The sequence below is a fragment of the Dromiciops gliroides genome, chromosome 4, assembly GCF_019393635.1.
Source record: "Dromiciops gliroides isolate mDroGli1 chromosome 4, mDroGli1.pri, whole genome shotgun sequence".
NCBI lineage: Eukaryota > Metazoa > Chordata > Mammalia > Microbiotheria > Microbiotheriidae > Dromiciops > Dromiciops gliroides.
Window position 1 is genome coordinate 355,820,434 of NC_057864.1, and position 16,671 is coordinate 355,837,104.

Sequence of the window (16,671 nt, forward strand, 5' to 3'; positions counted from 1 at the left end):
AAATGAAACTGTCCCACTTCCAAAGTGCTTTCATTTTGTGGAGAACAACAGATACATAAATAAGTAAACACAAAATTTATACACAGTAATTTGGGGGTTGGGGGGAGGAGGAGAATTCACAACTGGGGAAACTGGAAAAGAAGACTTGTAGAAGGTGGCTCTTAAGCTGAGCCACGAAGGGAACTAGATTCCAGACTGAATTTTTTTTTTAAGCTTTCACAAGGGTCATATCATTGTATCCCCTATAAACCTACCATAGTGCTTTTCACTTAATAGACTCAGTGAGTATTTGTTTAGTAAATGATGACTAAGTGACCTTGGGACAGGAAAAAAATCTAATGGCCATTTCTTTGACCTCTCTTTGGTATTCTACAAAATCCTTGATTCACTTCTGGGTTTTTATTAGACTGCTCTCTTGGTTCTGCCTCTATGGTTTTTTATTATCCTTTGTTCGATCACCACTCCTGTTTTTTCACCCCTTAAGTATAGGTGTACTCAGAGGAAGGTTCTGTCCCTTGCTTTCTCTCTTTCTATACCTCTTTCTCAGTGACCTTAGGACATTTTCTCCTTGCCTATTGGATGTTGCCCACACTATGACTTGTCATCATCTCAAATTCAAATTGTCCAAAGTATAATTCATTATTAAATTAATGTTTGTAAAGCCCTTAGCATAGAGCCTGCACACAATCAGTGCTTTATAAATGCATGTTTCTTTCCTTTTTTTCTCAAAACGTCCCTTTTTACTAACCTCTGTTCAGGACATTAATACTTCTAGTCACTCATGTTTGTAGGAGTTATCCCAAACTCTTCACTTAACTTTCCCCCACATAGCCAATCATTTGCCAGGTCTGGTTAGGTCTACCTCTGCCATCTCTTGAATCCATTCCCTTCTTTCCAATCCTTTAAGACCACCACACTGGTTCAGGTATCTCAGCTAGACAAAGTTTCCCAGCCTCTAGTTTTCCCCCTCTCCAGTCCATCTGTCAGTAGCTGCCAGAGTGATAGTTTGGGAGGCAGTGTGGTACATGGAAATAATATTGGATTTGGAGTCAGGGGACATGGTTTCAAATACTAGCTTTCTTACTACCTGCGTGATTTTTCTGCAAATGGTTTTACTTTGATGGGCTTCTTCTGTAAAATGAGGAGGCTGGAGGACTAGGTCATCCTTATAGATTGTTCTAGCTCTTAAATTTGTGATTCCATGACTGTGGCACTCTGCTGTTCCAGAAACACTTGTGGCTTCTTACTGCCTCTACAATAAAATACAGATTTTTCTGTTTGGCTTTTATTAATGCTTAATATGGCACCAGCCCTGTTTTCCAGGCTTATTTGTATGTTACTCCTCTTCACACATTCTACAGCCCAATATAGGTCTTTACCTTTACTATCTTCCCTACCTTAGGCTGTCACTGCCTAGAATATACTCCCTTCCCTCCTGACTCTTAGAATCCTTAGCTTTTTCAAAGCTCACTTCAGGTGTCACCTAGTCTATGTGAATCCTATTCTATGACTCTCCTTTGCACACTAATTACCTTGGGGATTTACTTGGGTTACTTTTCTTTCCTCTTGTGGAAAGTAAGCTCCTCAAAGGCAAGCATTTGAGTTGTTTTCTTTTTTCTTCTTCTTATCTTTTTATCCCCAGTGGTAGCACAAAGTGGGCCATTATTGATAAATGCTTGTAAAAAGCATACTATTTATTCTTCCTGTCCACCTTTTTTTGATGACAAAATGGATACTGGGATGTTTGTCCTCTTAGGAGCACAGAATTCTTTATAGCAGCAAATCATATTATGCCCTTTGGGGTTTTTTTTTGTTGTTTGTTTTTTGGTGAGGCAATCAGGGTTAAGTGACTTGCCCAGGGTCACACAGCTAGTGTCAAGTGTCTGAGGCCAGATTTGAACTCAGGTCCTCCTAACTCCATGGCCGGTGCTCTATCCACTGTATCACCTAGCTGCCCCATACCCTTTGCTTTTTAAAGATGAGGAAACCAAGAGGTTAGGTGAATCTCCCATGGTTATGTGGTATTAAAACTAGAAAAAGAAGTGTTTTTACAATCCTTAATATGTAGTAGTAACAAGAAAATAATTTATCATAGGTGGCTATCTATTGCTCTTTATCTCCATTTGGAAAACTATTTTGGCAGTCTGTTTACTCTTTATGCTGAATGATTACCCAAATATCAAATGAGAAAATTTAACATTTAAATTTATTGTTTCATCTATGAGATTAGCGGCAGTATTTTTTTTCTGAAAATATATTAAAATTTAAAATGCTTTCATATATTATTTTGCCCAGGAGCTGTTTATTGAATCAAAATCTCAAGGTCTCTTAAAGACTTAAGGTCTGCTGTCTATTGGACTAGGCCACTAGGTTTCCTCTGATGATTATGTTGTTATTTATTATTTGTAGATTTTGTTGTTGTTGAGACGTTGAATATAATAGAATACTTCGCTGAGAATCAGAAAACTCCAATTAGACTCTAGCTTTGCTACTGACCTTGTCTTGTAGCAAGTTACTTTCCACACCGGACCTTATCTGTGCAAGAAGATATTGGAGTATATAAGTGTTTAGAGTTTTTGTTTATAATGGGGAAGGGGGAGTGAGGGAAAAGAGGACTGACCGTTTTGTTTCCCTCTCTGTCCCGCTGTGCCCACCCCACAAAAAGAAAAGAGAATCATGTGAGCATTTTTTATAATGCACAAAAGAAAAAAAGAATGAAGGCCAGAAATACAATTTCAGAACTGCTTTGAAAGTTAAATGTTGAACTTCTTAATGTATTTGAAAGGCAAACTGTATGTAATAGAGATTCTTAGTTTTATGTATACTCATTTTCTGTTCTATCATTTTATTTGGTATTTAAGCTCAGAATATAAAAATTAAAATGAACCCGGATAACAACAACAAAAGAACACCCAATTCACTTGGCAACAACAGTTCTTGGAATTACATTTTAGACTTAGATCAGCCAGTCTAAAAAAAGCTAGTTGAGCCAAAATAGAGGAAATAAAACTTTTGTTATATTGGAAAAATTTCCTTATAAGTATTTTAATGATGATATATTTAATATTTTAAATAGAAGATGTTGCTAGCATCAGAATCTTATAGAACCCATATTTAATTTTTTTCTTGGAATACAGACAGTCTCTTTTCCAAAGATATCTTCTGTCTTTAAAATTTCATTGTGTGCTTTTGGTAGGCACTTTGATAGAATTACAAGGTATTGACAATGCACTAAGTGGTAAGGTGGATAGAGTGCCAGAAGTCAGGAAGAGTCATCTTGAGTTCAAATATGACCTCAAACACTGTTTGTGTGACCCTGGGCAAGTCACCTAACCTTGTTTTTCTCAGTTCCTTATTTGTAAAATGATCAGGAGAAGGACCACTCCAATATCTTTGCCAAATGGAGTCACAAATGACATGACTGAACAACAACAAAATTAAAAATACATATACACCTTAAACTAACATCTTTTCTGCTCACTCTGAGTAAAAACTTCAAATATTGAAGGAATAAAGACTGCTTCAGGAGTCATAGTGAGTTCTCAGTCACTGGAGGTCTTCAAATCCTGATGAACTTACTGTATGTGCAGGGTGTTGTAGATGAAATTCAGAAAAATAGGAGTTGGAATAAATTGCCTTGGAGGGCCCTTCCAACTCATATTAGAATTGTTTGCAAAGACTGGTAGAATACAAAGAATTTAGACACCTTTGCTCTCAAAGAACCAATTTAAATTGAGAAGATGGAAAAACTTTGGTAGTTAGGCCACATTATTTTGATTGTTCTTAAACCATGACTACATGAGGGAGGGCATGTGGGGGTGGAGTCCCAGAAGCAAAAATCTGGGTAGCAAATAAGTAAACCCTCTAACCTGACAAAATATGAAGGGATGATTTGGGGCTAGTTTGGAGAACTCCCGAATGCCTGGCTAGGTTAGAATTTATTTTGTAATCTCTAGGTAGTAGAGTCATTAAAGACTTGGAGCAAACAAAATAATCAACCTGCATATATTAACAACCGTGTTCTCAAGGAGCTGCTTATTCTGTGAGGGAGACAATATGTACATCGGTAAGTAGTGTATACACAAGATAATTTCTGGATGGGCACTTTATGAACAAGAGAGAGTAATGTGCTAAAAATAGAAAAGATAAATCAGGCAACCCCAGTTTGGATTGGAGAAGGGAGACTAGAGGCAGGAAACCAAATAGAAAACTATTATAGTAGTTTAGGTACTTCTTTAGAGGAAAGGAATAAGCATGTATATGTTGCCTGCTATGTGCCAAGCATTGTAGAGATCTCATTTGCTCTTCAATACAACCTTGCAAAGTAGGTGCTGTTATTATCTTCATTTTACAGGTGAGGAAAAATGGAGGCAAACAGAAGTCAAGTGACTCACCCAGGGTCACACAGCTAGTAAGTTTCTGAGACTGTATTTGAACTTAGGTCTTCCTGACTCTTAAGTCCAGGACTTTTATCCACTGTGCCATCCAGCTTCCTCTAGCAAGCTCTAGCTGCCTTTAACATAAATTTTTAGGACTCAGAAAGCAAAGTGACTGTTCATTGGAGGTGTTTCTAACGAGTTTCTTAGGACAAACAGCTCTAGGTTTAGGCTAACTGTTGGTAAACACTTAATACCAAATTGGGAGAGTTTCATTGAAGTGTGGTTTGCTGGGTAGGGAACAGTACTGATATGACATTTTGAGAGCAAAGGAATAGTAATAATTTTTCTGTTGGATATCAGCCATCTTAAGCACTTGATGTTTATTCCAACAGTAAGGGCATTGATTTAATTATCTTTTTAAAATTTTGAACTTGCAAACATTAACCAACATGAACATTTTATTGACGTTTAACTTTTAAAGATTTTTGCCTGAATTGAATAAAGCAAGGAAATGTGCTTATGCCTTGATGAGTTTATCTAAAATGAGACACCCCATAATGATACCCTTGATTGTTAATATTATGTGCCATTAAGGCAATAATAGTCTTATGATAGAAATTGGGAAATGGACATGGAAACTTCAGTTTAGAATATCCCTTTAAATGGGGGAAAAGTTCAGTTTCATACCGTGGCATTGTTATATATAGAATTCTGTGTCAGGTAACACCAACTGGATACTTAAGACTATAGTCATAAAAAGTGTAACTGTACTGTTTAAACTAGTATAGTTATGGGAGAATAATGATCATTCATGGTAATCCTTATTTTCAAATAGGAAAACAAGATGTGTTGAAACTTGTGAAAGGCTCCTGAAGGAGTGAAAATACAAACTCAGCCATGCTTAATTCCCATTGCTGTAAATTCCCATTCCTCCATATGCTAACTAGAACATTGTGTTAGCATTGTTAGCACTTAGTGCAAAAATTTTAGTTAGCTAATGATGGCTAGAAAAGCAAAAACAAGACACTACCATATTTTTTAAATTGCCATTTGAGGATGCTGTTGCTTGTGCTGTGTTTCTGGTTCCCTTCATGCTTGTTTGCTCTGTTTAGTGTTGAGGCAGCTCAGCAATAAATGCTGAGTGAAAATCTTATTAAGACCTTTTTAGAAATAGCAGCTGTTTTTGGAATCAGATAATCATTCATTCAAAAAGCTCTTCTACTTGTGAAAAATGTCTTTTATCCATCCTAAACATTAATTGGAAATCTAATCATACCTTTTGTCTGTTTCTTCTACTCTGTTACAAATAATAGGATGGCTTTTCTTAGTACTTAAGGAAACAAACAGGATGGATTTTGTAGTAGAGAACTGTTTGAAAGCTGGCTAATTCCTACCTTCCTAGAGCTGTGTCTGAAAACTTGTAGCTAACCAGTTTCCAAGATAAGTTTCTTGAGCAAAAATAGCTTTGGGATAAAGAGGTGGGGAGGAGGAGGTCAGCCTGGGCCCGATTCCTTGATGATGACCAAATCTTTAACCTAGTAATGATAAGGTTTGTGCTCAAAGAAATACATATTTAAATGATAATTTTAAAAAGCACTTTCTCTCTCCTAAGTATTTGTCTTATTCTAAAGGAAACTTTAAGAAACCATTCTTGGGGGGCAGCTAGGTGGCGCAGTGGATAGAGCACAGACCCTGGAGTCAGGAGGACCTGAATTCAAATCCGGTCTCAGACAATTGACACTAGCTGTGTGACCCTGGGCAAGTCACTTAACCCCAATTTCCTCACCAAAAAAGGAAGAAAAAAGAAACCATTCTTGGTTTGATTTCATTTAGTATAACAATGCTTAACCTTACTCAACATTTATTTATATATCAAATAAGTATTTAAATTTTTTTATGCCAGTTTCACTTGCTATTGTGAATATCTATTTGATTGTTATGGTTATCTTCCCTTACTATTATAAGGGTTTAGGATTACAAAGTGACTTGAACATTTTTCCTTCCAACCATTCTGTTGAAGAAAAGTATGATAGAAATCAGCTATTTTTGTGCAAAGATGTTCATTGTGCAGGTAGAATTAATGGCAGAGCTGTTAAAACTCAGTCCTTGGCTTTAGTACCAATAATAAGTCAGGGCAGCAGGTTGTCGATATGTATAGAGCACTGGCCCTGGAGTCAGGAGGACCTGAATTCAAATCTGGTTTCAGACACTTAGTAGCTGTGTGACCCTATGTAAGTCACTTAACCCTGATTGCTTTCTAAAGAAAAGAATAATAAAACTATCATTCAAATAGAAATCATTTTTAATACTTTGGCTAGTAGTTTGATATTTTAGCATGTGTGGCGGGGATGACAGTTTAGAAGGCAAGCAGAATTAAACTTTGTTGATCTACATGGAACATAGATTGTAGAGTGGTCCTCATCATGATGCTGGCATATCCTTCTTTTACCTTTCAGATGCTTTGTCTAACTACTTCCCCCTCAGTTTCACCTTACATATTTGCTCTTTAGGTTTTTCCTGGCCTACACATTTCTTTCTTTTTTTTTTTTCCTTTTTTTAGTGAGGCAATTGGGGTTAAGTGATTTGCCCAAGGTCACACAGCTAGTAAGTGTTAAGTGTCTGAGGCCGGGTTTGAACTCAGGTACTCCTGACTCCAGGGCTGGTGCTGGCCTACACATTTCTATACCAGCATGATAATTTTAGGATCAAGCCATTACCCACAGTACATTTTTACATCCGTAACCAAAATGAGTGATTTTTTTTTTTTTGGTGGGGCGATGAGGGTTAAGTGACTTGCCCAGGGTCACACAGCTAGTGTCAAGTGTCTGAGGCCGGACTTGAACTAAGGTACTCCTAAATCCAGGGCTGGTACTTTATCCACTGTGCCATCTAGCTGCCCCCGAGTGATTTTTTTTTTTAATGGGGAATTGGGGTAGGAAGGGGGAGGATAAAAAATATTGAACATTTTCTCCCAAACCTCATTCTCATTACCTAAATGAGGCAGAGAAGATTTTACCAGGGAATCACAGGGTTAGTTTATATAGAGTGAAGGGTACAAATAGTTTACAGGTGTGGTTATGATACCTTTTTTTTCCCTTACACACACTATCCAAGAGGAAAATAGAAAGAGTTTCTCATTTATAGAAAAAGCCACCACATCTGTGTGGTAGTGGTTCTTTGCTACTTGAACTGCTTCTTTGTGGATACGTAAAGATTTTTTCATCAATATGGGTATGAGGGATTTAGGCTATGACATTGTTGTAGGCTTTTCCTTTGGTGTTGTTTGTTTTTTATTGAAGTAATTGATGAGTTCTGTCTTTTCTCTTTGTCATTTAATGGATTTGGGAAGTTTTCATTTACGAATTTTTGAAATAAAATGTCCAACTTTTTTTTTTTAAACTTGATCGTGGTTTTCCAGGAATCCAGTAATTCTTATCTTTCTTTGACCTGTTTTCCAGGTTGGTTGTTTTTAATACCAACTATCACATTTTCTAGATTTTTTTCCCCATTTTTTCATTCTGTTCTAATATTTATTGCAGTCTCATGGAGTCATCAGTTTAAGTTTGGTTTATTTTAATTTTCTGGGAATCTGTTACTTGGGTAAAGTTTAGCACTTATAAGTTCCCCAAAATACTGTCTTTTGGAGTTTTTATTTACTTTTTTTTTTCCTTGTGGTTTTCTTTTAGGTATTCACGTAGGTTTTGAGGAAAGTATTTTTTCCCCTTTGGGTCTCTGCTTGCAGTTGTTACAGAGTTATTCTCCTTTTGGGAGATCTCTAGATCTGCATAACTTTTGGTCATTGTTTTATTTACTCATGTCTCTGGCTATGGTTCCTGAATTGGGGCTTTGGGCCAGGGCCAGGCTTTGCCTAGTGTGTGTGTATTTGGGGCTGTGAGTGGCCCTGTTGGGCTCCCATGGTTCTTTGAGGTTCAAAACACTAGATCTAAAGAGATGTCTCAGACCATAATGTTAGAGACCTTAGAATTGTCTGATTCTGAATTGTCCTGGTTTGAGAACTGTAGTACTGTACGGGTATGTTATGCCCACTGCCACTACTTGGCACTTTCAAGTACCCCACCCTGGAATTATCTAACCATCCTGGGGCTTTCTCAGGGAATCCCTCTATTCTTTCTACCTCCAGATACAGAGCTGTCTTACTAGTCTTTGGTCTTAGTACTGGCTTTGCAAGTTTCCCTCTTTCCTATTACCCTCGAGCTTCTGGAAGATTTTTTGTGTAGTTCAGTGGTGGAAAGAGTCACTTAATGTAGATTCTCATTAGATTTCTTGGTTATTTTTTGATCTGGTACAGATTTCAGTGTCTTAATGGAGTAGGTATATGGAACCTAGACGGTCTGATTCCTATGTAGGCAACCACTTACTAGAGACATCTCAAGTTCAGCATGTCCCAAACTGAACTCATTACCATTCCCTCTGAAACCTCCCCTTCTTCCAAACTTCCCTTGTTTGAAAGCACAACCATTCTTTCATGTTAGAGGTCATCTAATCACTTAACCATATCTTGCCTTTCTCTCTTTACATCTTTTCTCTTGTGTGAGTTCCCATCTCCACAGTTGCATAGCCACCACCCTAGTTCTTTCTTCCGTTCACTTTAGTGGGGGCAAATGCCTTGATAGAACACTTACTTCACCCAGTCTTCTAGCACAACTCTCCTTACTCCTTGCTCCCTCCTTCTCTCAGACCATTTAGGTGAAAGGGGGCTGGGAAATGGGGGCGAGTGGTTTGCATAGGGAAATGTGAAAAGCATTTGTTCTGTGCTGTCAAGTTGTAAATGGTAAGTTTTTAGTTGTAATGAGTAAATATGTCTTCTTCATTTCTTCATGGTCAGGCTTGTTGTTATTCATCCTTCATTCTCAAAGAGGACCAATGATATCATGAGGGTGATGTCTTGTGATTTGTGAGTGAATTAGAGATGAGTAGGGCAGAACACCCCAAACTTGTCATTCTCACTCTCTCCTTGAGTCACTGAAGAATGCCAAGACAAAGGTCAAAACTACTGGTGATTGCCCTGGATATTTGAGGCAATCAGGGTTAAGTGACTTGCCCAGGGCCACAAAGCTAGTAATGGTCAAGTTACAGATTTGAACTCATATCCTCCTGACTCCAGAGCCAGTGTTCTATCCACAGTGCCACCTAGCTGCTCCTTGGTCAGCTAGAAAGATCACACAGAGGTGAGTATATCCTATGCTTTCAAATCATGCCAGCCTTAACAATTTGAGATCTGGTGTCATATTCCATTAGTAGTGCACTATACATCGTTCTTGTTTTCCACATTAGTTGTACAATTTCGTTTGTAGTAGGACAGAGAAAGTCCTTAAGCTACCAGTCTTTTTAGGCTTTTTATGACCCAAGGAAAGAAAAGCAGCCACTTGTGGGAGGTTAAAGTAAGCTATAGTATAAATCAGGTGAGGGCTAGCTAGGTGGCGCAGTGGATAGAGCACCGGCCCTGGAGTCAGGAGGATCTGAGTTCAAATCTGGCCTCAGACACTTAACACTCACTAGCTGTGTGACTCTGGGCAAGTCACTTAACCCCAATTGCCTCACCCCCCCCCCCCCCCAAAATAAAATAAATCAGGTGGGCCAGAAGAGACTGAACATTACCTTCAGGGGACTGGTGGTTATCATTATCTTCAACAAGCATTATTGTTTACTATTTGCCAGGCACTGTGTTAAGTGCTAGGAATATAAAGAAAACAAAAACACAATCCCTGTCCTCAAGGAGCTCACATTCTAATGGGAGAGAAAAAGTGCAAACAATTATGTTCATAGAAGATATACACAGTATAAGTGGGAGTTAATCTCAAAGCAAAGACATTAGCAATGAGAAAGACTATAGGTCTCTTGGAGAAGGTAAGATTTGAGTTGTCTTGAAGGAAACCAAGAAGCAAAGGTGATGAAGGGGAGGACATTCCAAACATGGAGGATAGCTACTGAAAAGGAGTTGGAGTGAAGGGTTGGAGGAACAACAGGAAGGCAAGTATCCCTAGATCCTGTAGAGTATGGAGGGGAGTGAAGTGTAAGAAGACAGGAACAGGGTTGAATTAATTCAAGAGTATTGCTTAATCAAGGCATTTTAAATTCCCGAGTAAGTAGAAAAACCAAAACAGTAACTGGGTGTCATACCTAAATTCTTCATCTGAGCTGAGGATAGCTGAACAAACTTACATAAACTTTTTTTTTTTTAAGTGAGGCAATTGGGGTTAAGTGACTTGCCCAGGGTCACACAGCTAGTAAGTGTTAAGTGTCTGAGGCTGGATTTGAACTCTGGTACTCCTGTCTCCAGGGCTGGTGCTCTATCCACTGCACCACCTAGCTGCCCCATATAAACTTTTGAAAATCTCTCTTCTTCTCCCCACCCAATCAAATGAGTGACATAAATTTAGGAGATTAAAGGTAAAAGAATCAGGTTAGGTGGCCAGGTGGAAGATTTTTTAATATTCTGAGAGAAGGAAATTATTAACTGATAATTGATTATTACAGTTGATTGAGGTAGTGGTTTTTTCATTGTTCTGCCTAGAGATAGCAGTTTCCCATGGGAAAGAAAATCTCTTTGCATCTAAGTTACCCACAGTCCTCTGCCATAATTCATACAAATTAAGATGAGCCTAGAGCCTAGATCTCACAATTGCTTTAAGCATGTTCAAGTTCTTTGGGTAAACATGCTTTGAATAAATTGGAGCTAAGGGATGGGCATATTCCATTTAGATTTTCAAAGTCTTTGTTCTTTGCCAGTGGGTAAACTTGGGATTGGATAGACTGTTTTGTCAGCCTATAGAAACTAGTTTAAAAACACACAAAAAAGGTAAAAACATTATTACTCTTGAATGAGCAAGTATAAATAGTGGAGAGATCTACTATGTTGGATTAGTGCTATGACCAAATTAATCTTGTAGTATGACTTACTATTAATGATTTTTTTTTTGTTTTGTTTGTTTTGGGGGAGGGTTTTTAGTGAGGCAATTGGGGTTAAGCGACTTGCCCAGGGTCACACAGCTAGTAGTAAGTTGGCAAGTGTATGACTTGAACTCAGGTCCTCCTGACTCCAGGGCTGGTGCTCTATCCACTGTACCACCTACCTGCCCCTGTTAATGAACTTTTAATAGTTAGAAGGAATTATGGTAAAATCTCTTAAATTTGTAGCTAACAGTAGGCTCTTCTTGATACTGAAATGCAAAGACAGTAGACATAAATTATAGGAAAATCTTGAGAAGCTGTGCAGAGGGGAAGTAGCTATAAACTTGATTGGCTACAAGTTCAGTTAATGAATTTAAGGGAAAATCATCTACATATACTATCCTTAAAATTAGACTCCTTCCTTTGCTAAATACTTATTGCTCTACAAAATCAGAATCCATTTCAAATCCATTGGCCAAGTGCCCAGAAGTGACAAGGTCAACAAAATGTTTGGGTATTGGAAACAAAACAAAACATCATCCTTTACATGTTAAACCGGTTGTGTACTTCTACTAGTTCCTCCTCAAAAAATGCAATAAATTACTAAAAATCCAATGATGGGAATGTAAAATGCTCAAGGGGTTCATAGAATCCAAGATGTAGAGATGGAAGGGACTTTGGAGGTCATCTGGTCCAAGGCTTCTTAACCTTTTTCCCACCCCTTTTCACCAGAGAAATTTTTACATGACCCTGGGTATATAAAATAGGTATACAAATCAAGCATGTACTGCCAAATTTTTTGCAACCCACACATTCAGTTATTCTATACTGGGTGAACTCTGCATGGTCTGACCTACTGTGTGTGGACACATAAGGCAAGGAATCTTCCTTAATAGACATCTGTATTCTTCATTTTAGAATGGCCAGAGCTTTCTGGTTTTGGATGAACAGAGGTTTGCAAAAGAAATTCTTCCCAAGTACTTCAAGCACAACAACATGGCAAGCTTTGTGAGGCAACTAAATATGTGTAAGTGTAGAAAGTTTTTGATTTGGGGTGGGAAATGTAGATTGTTTTTGTATTTTTCACTGGGGTTGGTAAAGGAAAAGAAAACCCTTTGAATGAAGAACTGAATTTTGATTTTACTGACATTCTTGATTGTGTAATACTGTTTCAGATGGCTTCCGTAAAGTAGTTCATGTTGACTCTGGTATTGTAAAGCAAGAACGAGATGGCCCAGTTGAATTTCAGCACCCATACTTTAAACAGGGCCAGGATGACTTGTTAGAGAACATCAAAAGAAAGGTAAGTTACTGTTCAGTTTTTGTTTGTTTTGTTTTCTTAATATAATTTATTTTAGTGACTGAATAATGTAGTATGCTTAATCCACTGGATGGTTTTCAAATATAAATAGGAATATAGTTCACTTTATCAATTCCTGGCATTTAGGATAATAAAAGGAAATTTAAAAATTGTTAAATTACTTGTATCATACTAGTATTGTTTCTGTCTCTCTTTTTTAAAAATTGAAAATGTATTGTATTTGAAATATATTGTGAACTAAATAGGTTTTTGTGAGCCAGACTTGGAAATCTAACTACTGTTTCTTTATAACATTGTTTCTACAGGAAAACATTCCACATCACTGATATGCAAACCAACATGTTTGGAATGGTGTCCTTTTAGAATTTGATACTGCAAATTTCCTTAGCTTAATTTGTATTGTAATAGATCATATTATGACTTGGTTCTAGGTTTTGTTTTCTTAGCAGTTTAAGCCTAATACTTCGATGGTATGATAAAGCTTATATTAAGTATCTGATTACACATAGTACTATGCTAGGCATTGTACACAGTGATCTGTTCCCTCCCCTTTTAGGAGCCTAAAAGTATTTTTATGCAACCACTACCATCATCTTTCCATATAAAAGGCAAATGTCATGGTTGTAACATCTGCCCTTTTTGAGCAATTGAAGATCATGTGGAAGCTTGAGAAAAACACTCTTCCTTAAAATCCTGAAGTAGAACAGGTTTTTGTCTGTCACAGAAGTAATACTGGACAAAAATAAATGTCTGTACAGATTTTGCTATCAGCATCTCATTTAGTTTACTGAAACTTTTGCATATTTTAAAATGACAGGTATTTTTACTCAGCAATTAAAAAAACAAAAACAGGTTAGTGTACCATGCCCTGAAGACAAATTGCATAGTATGCAGTTGAGTAATTATTACAGTATAGATTTACTAAATAAATAGAGAGGTCAGGAGAATATTTGGGAATAAAGCCATAAAAAATGGTGAAAAGGGAATCATTGAGATGTTTCTTCCAGAGAGGCTATCCATAGCCCTTGTTAAAGAGGGCCTGCGAACTACTTTGTAAAATATTTTTATAACTATTGCAATATCAATCAATAATTTGTTTCTTTTGTAATTATTTTATGCATTAAAATAGCATTCAGAATAGGGGTCCATGGGCATCACCAAATTGTCAAAGGGATCCATGATATAAAAATGGTTAAGAACCCCTGCCTTGAATCATAAGATAAATTCGGAGGGTTTTTTGCTTTAACAAATGAAAATTATTTTTTCCTTGAAGCTCTGTCCTATTCTTCTCTTGGGGAATCAAACATTTAGCATGTTCTTTCACAATCAATTCAACCTTGCATGTCCTCCTTATTACCTTAAGATGTGTGTCCTTATTTTTTAAAAAATTAGAAATGCTAAGACTTGAAATTCTGGTCCTTGGAACTTACATCTGTTTTCCTTGCTGTTTTGTTTGGGCAGGTTTCTTCTTCAAAACCAGAAGAAACTAAAATTCGCCAAGAAGACTTATCCAAAATCATAAGTAGTGCTCAGAAAGTTCAAATCAAACAAGAAACCATTGAGTCCAGACTGTCTACCTTGAAAAGGTAAGATAAAGTTTCTAAAGATACTTTTCATGTGAATATGTGGGCTTAAAAGACTGTATTCTTAGCTTTGAATTTTCATGGTAGTGTTCATGAAAGAGATATGAACCGATAGATGAATTGGTATAAATCTTTTACTGCTTTGGGAGAAACAAAAGTAAGTGTCCTGCTGTCATATTAGTATAAGAGAATTAACATATTAAGAAAATTGATGTGATTAGTCTTTACATGGTAATTACAATCTCTTTTTCAAATGTGTAGACGTCCTATGTAAGGTACCATTTGTTTCTGATGTTGTGAAGGATTGAAGATTTCCTAAAACTTAATAATGCAACTTTGTCACCTAGAATGAAATAGAACTCACTCCCAAGAGAACTGTCCTACTTCATATTTATTTTTATGTTAGCTTGGAAAGATGTATGTTACTCAAACTCTTTAAGTACCATTTTAAAAATTAACTTCCCACAATACCTGATGCTTTCAGTGTTCCCCATATCTCACAGATAATTTGTATGTGGAAATAAAATTCAGCCTATATAAAAATGTATACTTTGTCTTTTACTGATAAATGACTAAAGCTTCATCTAAGTAGACAGGAAACTAAAGGCCCCTGCACTGTACTGTGTAAATTGTAATTCGTTGAGGGTGAACCAGCTCAAGTTGGAAATAGAGCTGGTCAAAGCTTTCATACCGATCAGTGGGGGTTCAAGCCCTCTAGTGGCTGCTGCCCTTCCAACTTGAGCAAAAGAGACAAGGTCTCCAAAGGAAAAAGGGGGTGGGGCAGTGATTTGTTATTCCTAGCCTGGCTTATGCCTGTTCCTGTTCTGTATTTTTAGAGGGTAATTAAATTCATCTTCTTTCTTTTAAAGTGCTTTATTGATACTATTTTCTTTTTTTAAAAAATATCTGTTATTTGTCAGTGACCCTTCCCTTCTAAAAGAAATGTAGTCAAACAAAACAAATCAGTACACTGGACATGTCTGAAATATATACCTCATTCTATACCTACAGTCCATCACCCATCTGATTCTGTTTTCTCTTTAAACATATATTTCTCCAAGTTCCTTTTATTTCCCATATTCAGTAATATTTACTATGTTGAATATAGTGACCCAGGTATCTCTTGACCTCAACCTTTGCTTTCACGGTTCATTAATGTCAAGTATCACAGTTTCCAACACATAAGTCTTGAAAATAATTCTTAACTACTTTATTGGCTAATACAACATGGATATACTAATTATGGCACCTAGAGGTCTGTTGGTTAATGGAAATCAAAGATGCTACAAAAATTATGCTTTCATTTTCCCCCAGTTCCCATATATGTTAAGAGTCTATGTTAAGTCTGTGTTAAAAAAAAAATTGCCTTGAGTCAAGTTAAAAGAAAGTTGAAATTGAAGCATTTAATAGATGAGTTATCTTTGATACCCTATCAACTTTGTCACTGCTGTCACTGAGAAGAAGGATGCAGTACAATGTCAGTAAGGAATTGGTACAGAAAGAAAATGTTTGTTGGTAGCTAAGTTTTAGGATGGTTGTATCTCTGAATGTGCCTCTTTAAAGTATTTTGGTCTTTAAGTAATCAGGAACCTAAAGGCTCTTGCATTCTATAAGTAGTGAATCATGGGAGTGAACCAGCCCATGTTGGAAATGGAGCAGGTTAAAGCTTCTACAAAGAGCAGTGTAGGTTCAGGCCCATTAATGGTCATTGCCTGTCCATCTGGGAGAGATAGAGAGATGAGGTCTCTGTGACTTTGGTCTATGCGTGTTTATTCTCTTAGGAACTATGGTTCTTTTTTTTCCCCTATTTACCCAGTTATCCAGTGGCCAAAGTAAAATTTTAGTCATGTTGCAATATGCCAAGTTGTTGGGGGGAAAAAGGATCATTACACAAGACTCTAGGGATTCAGATCTGAGCTTCAAGTGTATGTTTGTATACCTGTTACCATTGGTAGCAGATTCTATCAATGCGTGAAGCTATCAAGTGTAATAGTGAGTTTGTTCCAAGACAGCTGCCATTACTATACTATACCATTACTATTACTATTACTATCCTGGCTAAGGGCTGCCCAGTCTCTTAAAAAGCTTACGTTAAAGTATGAATAATTTCTGTAATATAGTCATATTTTTAACTAATGGCATTTATTTTTTATTGTCCCTTTATTTTAAATAACAGAGAAAATGAATCCCTTTGGCGGGAAGTGGCAGAATTACGGGCAAAACAAACACAACAGCAGCAAGTAATCCGAAAGGTAATGTGTTTTTCTCATGGCTATAAACAACCATTGTTTAGTGCATGTTTATAATTAGCTACACTTAGTCCTATATTGATTTCCACCTTGTACAGTTGGTATATGATGGGGAAATGAAGACAAGGATTAAATACCTCTTCACTAAATAGAGAACACTTCATCATAGCTGTAACTGGCCATTCTAATCACATAGATTGTCATAGTAGTTTTCAAAGGGTCTCTCA

At 37.0% G+C, this 16,671-nt stretch overlaps 1 protein-coding gene across 2 annotated transcripts in view; it reads left to right on the plus strand.

Moving 5' to 3' along the window:
- The window catches only part of HSF2 (heat shock transcription factor 2), a 44,607-nt gene that overhangs the window by 3,220 nt on the left and 24,716 nt on the right, over window positions 1–16,671 (plus strand). For both annotated transcript variants that reach the window (XM_043962478.1, XM_043962479.1), the window contains exons 2-5: window positions 12,210–12,318; window positions 12,467–12,594; window positions 14,074–14,198; window positions 16,372–16,447. In XM_043962478.1, coding sequence (XP_043818413.1) covers window positions 12,210–12,318; window positions 12,467–12,594; window positions 14,074–14,198; window positions 16,372–16,447 — 438 coding nt within the window. The remainder of the gene's footprint in view (window positions 1–12,209; window positions 12,319–12,466; window positions 12,595–14,073; window positions 14,199–16,371; window positions 16,448–16,671) is intronic.